Source organism: Lotus japonicus, chromosome 1, assembly GCF_012489685.1.
Source record: "Lotus japonicus ecotype B-129 chromosome 1, LjGifu_v1.2".
Taxonomy (NCBI): Eukaryota; Viridiplantae; Streptophyta; class Magnoliopsida; order Fabales; family Fabaceae; genus Lotus; species Lotus japonicus.
In genome coordinates, this window is record NC_080041.1 from 57,486,559 (window position 1) to 57,496,652 (window position 10,094).

General features: G+C 36.7%; 1 protein-coding gene across 1 annotated transcript; it reads right to left on the bottom strand.

Moving 5' to 3' along the window:
• Nucleotides 1-5,613: 5,613 nt before the first annotated feature.
• On the bottom strand, nt 5,614-7,089 carry LOC130739795 (uncharacterized). The gene is made up of 2 exons (XM_057592211.1): nt 6,942-7,089; nt 5,614-6,194 (listed from the first exon to the last, which is right to left on the bottom strand). The coding sequence occupies exons 1-2, from the start codon at nt 7,087-7,089 to the stop codon at nt 5,614-5,616; spliced, it is 729 nt and encodes a 242-aa protein (XP_057448194.1).
• Between the last annotated feature and the right edge of the window lie 3,005 nt (nt 7,090-10,094).

Sequence of the window (10,094 nt, forward strand, 5' to 3'; positions counted from 1 at the left end):
CCCTGAAACTCATGTTCCTGCTCTGTATCTTTTTGTTTCAAGTAAAATTGAAACAAACGAGGAAAAAATAGCTTATTTTTTGTGATTAGATTGGGTAGAAAGGTGTGTTTGTGACTTCAACTCCGTTTTGAAGAGCTTAGTTAAGTTTATCTTATAGTATAAATGTTTATGTAAGTTATGTTTAAGGTAACTTAAGTAAATAGTTTATGACTTAACCTATAAGCTGTTCAGATGAGCATATGAATAAGTGTTTATACTTACATAAAACTTATTTTCAGTAGTCAATTTCTCCAATTAGCTTATGTGATAAACACTTATTGTCATATTTAACCACTTTTTATTTTTATTTTTTATGATAGGTATGCCTTGGATATGAATGTGGAGAGGGCTCAAGATGTTCTTAAGCATAAAAGGTTACTACACATTGAACGAAACACGGCTACAACAACCGGACCTGCAGTTGAAGTCTGTCTTGTTCAGGTTGTTCAGTGCATGCATGTTTGGAAATATTAGTGCACTTTGATTCTAAAGTCAAAATCAATTATTAGAAGAAGCTTTAACTAGCATCTGAGTGCCATAATTGATTGTGAGGAAATAAAATCTTATTATGATCCAAACAAGCTGCGTAAACTAGATAAAGTTTTCATTTATAAATGCTTTCCTTTCCCCTTGGTGAGAAAGTAGATGGTTATTGTTACTTAGAGATTTCATTCTTCATTTTAAGGAACTTTTTCAGTAAAGTTTTCTCCATACTAAGAATCGAACTCTGAATTAAATGCTTAAAAGTTAAAATTGGTATTGATACTTAAATTAAAGTAACATGGGGAAAATAATATCAAAATGCTAGGAGGATTTTTCATTATAAAATTTAAAAGTTGTCCTCTCTGTCCATGTACAATTGCTTATCTCTTCTCATCTTTCTAGGTTGATAGATATGTGGATGAGTTATACAAAAAACTTTTATCAAAGGAGCACGGCCTTTGCAAAATCAAATCGAAAGATAAGAAGATACCGTTAACAAGGATAAAGAGCCCGTGAGATAATGTTATTCAGCAGAAAAAGTTTCCTTCACATTTTATTTCCAGCTCCATTTATGATAAATATTAAAATGAAGAGAAATAATATATATAACAGGAAAAAAATTAAAAGAAAACGTAATAAAAATGAAATGAAAGAGAATATGAGATATGTGTATATCAAAACTCTTATTCAGCAATATAAAATACTTGCAAGTCGATTGTGGTTCTTTCAAACAAGGGTCGATTGTGGTATGTTTTTTAAAATATTTTTGGGTTAAATTAGAAAATCGTACCTGAACTTTGAGCGAGATTTGAAAATCATCCCTCGCCGGAATTTTTTTGAAAAATGTCCTTAGACTACAAGAAATATGTGGAATCCATCCTTGCCACCGATCTGCTTCCAGCCACCCGACTTATGTGTCACCGACAAGCTTATGTGGCATTGCTACACATTAAATGAGGGACAAAATTCAAATTTTTTATATATTGAGGGACCTAATCCAAATTTCTGAATTAAAAATTCTTAATAAAATAATATTAATCCTTAATCTCCTTTATCATCATTTTCATATCCAGAAACCAATAAACTTCATAAAAAGCATCTTCATCATTCTTTTTTTTTTTGAAAAAATAATTAATATTTATTAAGTGATAAAAATAAAATGATATTTATTTTACCATGGAGCTAGCAATAAAAAAGGTAACTACTAGCAATTAAAAAAAAATGCAGACTTAGATTTTCAAATCTCACTCAATGTTTGCTCCATCATTATTTCTTTTCATTTTCATTCGTCTCCGACACCTGCTAGCGTTGGGCTCAGCAACCCCCTTTTCTCAAAACGCTGATTTTCTCATGTTTGGGTGTTGGGAAAATCAGTGAGAAAGTGGTAGGAAAAAGATGAAAAATCTGTGTCTGCATTTTTTTTTATTGCAAGTAGTTACCTTTTTTTTGCTAGCTCCACGGTATATAAAATAAATATGATTTTATTTTTATCACATAATTGATATTAATTATTTTTTCAAAAAAAAAAAAGAATGATGAAGATGCTTTTTATGAAGATCCAGAGTTTCATGATATGAAAATGGTGATAAAGGAGATTAAGGATTATTTGATTAAGAATTTTTAGTTCAGAAATTTGGATTAGGTCCCTCGATATATATAAAAAATTGATTTTCGTCCCTCATTTAATGTGTGACAGTGCCACATAAGTATGTCGGTGACACATAAGCAGGGTGGTCGGAGGTAGATCGACGGCAAGGATGGATTCCTCATACTTCTTGTAGTCTGAGCAATGGCGGAACATCTTTGGGGCGTGGGATGGCCTTAGCCTCCCCAATTTTTTCAAAGAAAATTATTATGTATGTAGTATATATGTGAGCTTCAAGGGATAAAGTGTTGTTAATCTTGTCTCTTATTCTCTTATTGTTTTTGTTGCGTACATGCATAACAAACCACAACTTTAATCTCAATCTCGCCACGTCAACCAACCCTCTCTTTCCACCGTCCGATCATCAAACAACTGGGTGCTCTATATTTTTTTTTATAAGCAATATGAATTATATTGAAGCGAAGCACAAGGGGTACTTCAACCCAATACAAATAGGAAGAGGAGAGGAGAAAAAATTAAAGTAGTAACTATACATAACAGTAGCAATGAACCTCCTAATAGTAAAATCCACCACCCACCACCTCCTTGAAGACGGATTAAGTAAAGTAAATACATTGCAACTTACATTCTCTTACTTCTTTACATTTCTTTGTCATGAGACTTATAGCTTTTGCCCAAACACTTTTCTTACATATTAAAACTATAAACAAAATTCATGATACAACTTGTAGCATTTTAACTTTTAGCTGGATTTGTTCTTTGTAAATTGAAGTTAATGTGTTAAAACTTTGTACATTCTAGTTTCTTCGTTGATATATTATACGTAAATTTACGTTTGCCTTGATTTTAAAACCAAAACAAACATACGCACACGTTTCTAACAAATTAAGTATCTTTCAGTTTCACTTTTTGTATATTGGGTGCTAATTTTGTCTGGAGAGACATATCATTTTTATTTTTCTTAGTTCTCTATTATATGGCTCTACTTTTCTATTGCTTTTTGAGATGATGTTATTATTTTTTCTATTTTCTTCTTTTTTTTTTTATAAGCAATCACTTTATTAAAGCACAAGTAGTGCTAAAAAGGAACAGATACAAAAAGAACGGGAAAAAAGAAAAGAAAAGGAAATTCAATGAGCAGGCTCATGAAAGTTCAAGTAAGGAGAGTGAAGAGAACCCATTTAATGACCAATTTGTTCCAAACATGCTCTAGGCTCCAGGGACCATTCAAAGAACGAGCTGTGAAAATCCTTTTCCAAGGAAGAAAGCCATTTCCAAGACTTCCATTTGATAGTATCCAAGGCATTGTTCCAATCCAGCACCTCATTTTTGAAAATCTTCAAATTTCTCCACTGCCAGAGGGACCAAACAGCAGCACTCCAAACCGTCCACCAAGCAAATTTCTGTTTCTGATTCCAACATCTAAAAGGGTGCTGAAAGAAGTGAGCTCTGATTTCATTGGGTAGAACGGTACACTCACCCAGCCATTTGTATAACTGACACCAAATGTAGTAAGCAAAACGACAAGAGAGTAGGAGATGCTCAATGGATTCAGGTTCAGCCAAACAGAATGGGCACAGAACCTCATTTTCATAGCATAGCACCTTCCTGGAGAATAAGTTCTTTCTAGTCGGAATTCGATCCCACAAAACACGCCAAACAAAAGCCTTGATATTTGAAGGTACCACCATCTTCCAGATTGAAACAAAAGCCACATCTGAAACGATAAAACCGTTACCTGTGATGATAGAGTAAGCCGACTTGACAGTAAATCCTGCAACTATATCTGGTTTCCAAATCCATCGATCCGGGACACCTCTCCTTATCTGAATTGCACTCGCATCGGTCAAGAGGGTTCCCACCCAAACCCGCTCTCTGTCATTAAGATCCCTTCGCCATGAAAGATTCCAAACCCAATTATCCTGCTGCCATACCCCCATATCCATGATCCGCGCATTCTGCTGGGTAGATAAGCGAAAAAGACGGGGAAATTTAGAGGCTAGAGTCACAGAGCCCGTCCATCTATCATGCCAAAAACTCGTTCCATTCCCTTCCCCTACTAAACGAGGGATCGCATCGGTTAACCAATCGCCGTTTGGAGCATCAAAACACAGCGATTGAACATCTCTCCACCAAGGTGAGGCGTGCCTAGATACTGGAGGGAGGGGTCTACCAAACCTTAATTTGTATTTAGCATGAATTATCCTGGCCCATAAACTACTGCAATCAGAATGCAAACGCCAACGCCACTTGCTGAGCAGTGCAATATTGAATGCACCCCAATTCTTGATTCCGAGGCCTCCAAGAGCTTTTGGCTTACAAACCACTTCCCACTTAACCCACGATATTTTCCTGCTTTGTTCGTCGATACCACCCCACAAAAACTGTCGCATAATAGAGATACAGGTCTTTCGAACACTAACTGGCATCTTGAAAACAGACAAATAGTATAACGGAATAGAGGAAAGAGTGCTATTGATCAAACAAACACGACCTCCAAACGAGAGACTCTTCCTTCTCCACGTTGAAAGCCTCTTGCGAAGCTTGGAAAGGATTGGATCCCAAAAAATTTTCCTGCGAGGGTTACCACCGATCTGGACTCCAAGATAACAGAAAGGAGGGGAAGCCAACTTACAGTTCAAAATTCTGGAAAGCACTTGCAAGTCTCTACCAACCAATGAAACACCAATCAAACTACTCTTGTGAAAATTGACCTTTAGACCCGAGGCCAACTCAAAACAGTGCAGAATGCTTTTCAAAGTAAAAGCGTTCCTCCTTGAGGCTTCTCCCAAAAACAAAGTGTCATCAGCAAATTGGAGAATAGACACGTCCACCACTCCATCCCCCTGAAAACTATACCCTTTAAATTCTTGAAGTTGGATGGCTTGCCTCATTAAGCCATTTAGCCCTTGCGCCACGATTAGGAACAAAAACGGAGCAATTGGGTCTCCTTGACGGATTCCTTTTCCCATGGAAAACTCATCCCCTGGGCTTCCATTAATGAGAACGGAGATCTTCGCGGATTCAATACAGCCTTTAATCCAAGCAATCCACCTACCATTGAAATTCATACGGCGCATCATATAGTAAAGAAAGTCCCATTGCACTGAATCGTACGCCTTCTCGAAGTCAACTTTGAAGGCCATTGATTTCTGTTTCCTACTCTTAGCGTCATGTAACCACTCATTAGCTACCACGATGCTATCCAAAGCTCCTCTTCCCTCAAGGAAGGCACTCTGACACTCATCAATAAATCTTGGCAGTACCTTCTTAATGCGGTTAGTAAGTACCTTCGAAACAATTTTATATGCGCAGCCGATCAGGGAGATTGGGCGGTAGTCTTGTAAGCCTTGAGGGCAAGCCTTCTTTGGAATGAGGGTGATGAAGGATGAATTGCACCCTTTAGGCCAATAACCTTGACGATGGAAATCATTCAAAAGGTTCTGAATATCTGCAGCCATCAAATGCCAGAATTGTTTTATGAATCAGAAGTTCATTCCGTCGGGGCCAGGGCTTTTGTCACTTCCACACTGCCATACAGCTTCCCTTACTTCCATAGGGTCAAATTCTGCAATCAGAGATGTATTATCAGCAGCTGAAATCTGTCTAAATGGAACACCATCAAGACTCAGCGATAGTCGATCCCCGCGACTGAATTTCCCCTCAAAAAAATCCTTAGCACCGTTCTTGACTAGTACAGGGTCGTTAATCCAGACACCATCAATTTCCATGCCCAAAACTGAGTTTGCATTTCTTCTCCAATTCATAAACGAATGGAAGAACTTAGTATTTGAATCACCTTCCCTAATCCAGTTGCATCGTGATTTTTGCTGCAAAAGAGACTCATTTGATTTTGCCAAACGCCAATACTCTGCTTGCCAAGTCCGACGCTGATTTTGTTCCTCCATGCTTAGCCCAACTTCCTCAAGTTTTTCATCAAGGCTCTGAATCTTTCTCAGAATCTCCTTGCTGTTTCTCTGTATGTCACCAAAAACTTCACTATTCCATGTTCTTAGGCAGGCCTTGATCCTCTTGAGCTTTTCCTTTAGCACAAAAGCTCCAGTACCTGAAAAGCAGAAACTTTCCCACTCTTTTGAAACAAATTTTGCAAACCTGGGATCAGAGAACCAACAATTAAGGACCTTGAAAGGTTTCGGACCTTTTATTGCTACTCTCTAGTGACGTTTATATGCTGGTTAGTGTTTATTGAACTCAATATACGTATATATCTCTTTTAAAAATATTAATTATATCTAATATTTTTCACAGTTTGTGCCTTTGAATAACTAAATTTTCTTCGAAGTCATATGCACTTTAGTCTTGGCCCCCTAATGTTAGAATCTTGCCTCCGCCACTGAGTCTGAGGACATTTTTTGGAAAATTTTCTGACGAGGAACGATTTTCAAATCTTGGAGAAAGTTCAGGGACGATTATCTAATTTAACCCAAAAAAATATGCTTGTATGGAATATCAGAAGAACTAAAATATAATAAAATCTTCATCTCAAATCATCTTCAACCATCCTCATCTTCTTCCATCTTCAACACCCTAACCTTAAAAACCTAGAAATTTGTCCTCCTCATAGCTTTCAATTTCAAAAACTAGACCTTCTTCATTAATGTTCAAACATACGTAAAACCCAAAAAATCAAAACATCAAAACCCACAACACCAACACCATAGTGGCCATCCTTAGTAAATTAAACCTCGAGTCTTTCCTATCTTTAGCAAATTAATCAATTAAATGTTTAATTATAAGATATTCTAGCTCATCCACGAAACTGAGTTGGTTTGACAATGCAGAAAACACAAACCATACTTCCCAATCTTACCCAGAAAGAACTCTCTTTCCAATCTCAACTCAAATCTGAAGGATGTCAAAGCAAGAAGGAAAAAGAGGAAGTACACCACCAGCCCCTTGGAAGCACGCAGCCCACGAACGCCACACCACAAAGCCTCCATCAAACCACGCGTCGTGTCACCGCATCGGAGTCGATATCACCACGTCGTTAGTCTCCATCGAGTCACCTTTCTAGGTCTTTACATACCCATATCATAGCACATCACTGATGTCTAGATTCAAAGTTCCAAAAAACAAAAATAAGGTATTTTACAGGGACGAAAAAGCTAATTAAGCCTTTCAATTAGTTTACTACAGTTTTGGATTCATTGGTTGATTTGCCACATAATGTAAAGCCTCTTTTGGTCTTCACCACTGCTCGAATCGGTGAGCGCACTACAACATTTTAATCCTATGGCAACTCTAATGCATTGCTAAGGTGGAGGCTATACAATGTTAGGAAACAATTTTGCTTTTTGTTGTTTTAAGCATATAAAAATGCATACTTAAAAGCACCATATATAAAATCTTTCTCTAAAATGTGCCGAGCGATTATTTCACATATTATTTGAAAAAACAACAATGATATATACACACCTCACTTTCTAAACACTTCATTTTCACTCATTTTTATTTCTATCTCTCTCCTTTTATCATCTATCACATCTCAAATTTTCTCTCTCTTACTTTTTCTTTTCTTCCTATCTCTCTCATCCTCCACCTCTCTCCACCTCATCTTAGAGGTGTGAACATAGCATTATTTTTTGAAAAAAGCAGAGTCGTTGCATATGTTATGATTATTAAATTGTCAACATCGCTCATATATAACCGTTTTCTAATGGTAAACTTTTTAGCACCTAAAACTTTAATTTCCTACTTCTAGAATATTTATATTTAATTAATTAAAGATTTTCGACAAAAAAATTGTTACTAAAAAATGTAAACAAAAGAACATGGGTTGACTCTCACCTTAGAAATCTGAATCGTGATTCACACCTTGAGAGATTCCTCACCATCGTGTCCCAGGGTTTCGTCTTGCATCACCGCTGCGCATCGATAATCTTCACCGCCACTGTGACCCTTCGAGCGAATCTAACCCTCTCAACCTTCAGTTACGTTCTTTTTCTCACTCATATCACTGCAATTGTTCACTTGATCAATCGCTACATGCAAAGTGTTTATATATAGTAAGTGTTTATGTAATTAATCGCTACATGGATTGTTTAAAAGAATTCTAATAGCTCACCTCATTCGCTACATGCAAAGTGTTTTGCTTGGATTTTGAATCTTGATTCCAATGCATTGTTAAGTTCAAAACGCTAAATGTATCGTTTATCATATTTTGAATGAGAAAAATTTTCAAGAGTATAAATAAACTGATTGAATACATCATATGAAATGTATTTCAAGAAATCACCTCATACCCCTCATGCTATATCGTCTAAAGAAGCAATGAAAGATGATGACAAGAAGACAAAGTAGAGACTGGTTAAAGCGTAGAAGACTATAAAAAAGTCAACTCAGTCAAGTACAAGCAAGGTCAAAGCAACAAGAACATACGACACAAAGAAAGGAAGTCAAACATGCTACATCGTCTGAGTATCAACATAGAAGAGATTGGTCAAAGCAGCAGGAAAACCTGGATAATCAAAGGAATGAAGAATCTGCTGAATGGATCAACTAGAAGAAGAATAGGCAAAGTTTCAAGGCATCATGGAAAGAATGATATATCCATCAGATCGCCTATCCAGAGAAAGAAGAAGAAGAGATCAAGTTACAAGAAGATTCAAATCATTTAGATTATCTTCACTAGGACAAGCTCAAGTATCTAGCTCATATATACAAGAACAGTCAAAGCTTCGGAACTACAAATGCAAGATCAAGCAAAGCTTCAAGACTAATTCACAGTAGAAGAATAAATCAAAGGCTTCAAGGACAAATTATGCAAGAACAATCCAAGTTATCGGATCGTCTAAGAATACTACACTCGACATCTATGGTTCAACGTCTATCTCAAGTCTGATAAAAGGAAGCGATGATTGGAGAAAAGAGCACCCTTATCAAATGGAAATATCTCTGACATTCGTGAGGAGAAAGTCAAGTGCTAGGAAATCATGTGATACTCTACAAAGCACTTTGAGCAAGGAAACTAGTACAACATGTCAACATCAAAGTTTCCTCTTTCTCTCTCATGCAAGAAATGAAGAAATGAAGTAAAGCTTATTGTCTACACCTACAAACATCAATCTGATTTAAGCAACACAAGACAATCTGTTTCTGAAGAAGAAGAACTTGGCCAAAGCTGAGCCTCAACTATTGAATAACCAACTGAAGAAGGGAATGAACCATGCGCTGAACTGATAAATCTTCTAAAAGTAGAATGACTAAAGAAAGTGACATCGTCTGTTGAAAAGAAGATCGATGAGTGCAGAACGTCTGAAGCAACCAACGTCTATCATATGAAGACTGCAGTATCATAAGATAGAAAAGAAAAATGAGCTCAATAGAAGATAATCTGAAAGTAAAGTAGAATGATCGAAGAAAGATCGTCTGATGAAAGGGAAGACGATAGATGCATAAAAGATCATCTGGACAAGAAAGCTTATATTCAAAGAAATCCACAAGTCAAATCAATATACTTCCTGTTGAGAGAAGAAGCCAATAAAGCTTTGTGCAGAAGTTTGAAAGAAGAAATTACATATCTTCCACAAACGCTATGATGAAGAAAAAGGTATCGTGGTGTCTGAAGTTGATAAGAGTAGCACAAGAAAGGGTATTTGAATTGTGCCCACTAAAAATCTTGGTTTTACAAACGATATAAAGATTTGTCATCATCGTTGGTATCGTTTGGTGCAGTGGAAGTGTAAGAGCAGAGGAGTAAACGATGCACACAAACATTTTTATCCTGGTTTATCCCCTAAATGATAGGGCTACATCCAGCCCTTGGCATTGCCAAGATTTCACTAAGCTCAAGTATCAAAGACTTATCCATACAAGTATTAGACATGATTTCTCCCAACAAGTATTGTTGTACATGCCTCTTCAGGCATAAAAGGTATTCTTTTACCTTTGCCTCTCCAAGCATAACGAGTATTGTTTCAGCATTGCCTCCCCAAGCATTGAGTAT

Coding starts and splice junctions, on each gene's coding strand:
- LOC130739795 (XM_057592211.1), bottom strand. CDS start 7,089: ATGGAGGCTTTGTGGTGTGGCGTTCGTGGGCTGCGTGCTTCCAAGGGG. Junction 6,195..6,941: donor GGGTAAGATTGGGAAGTATG/GTTTGTGTTTTC, acceptor TCTGCTTTTCAG/GTACTGGAGCTTTTGTGCTA.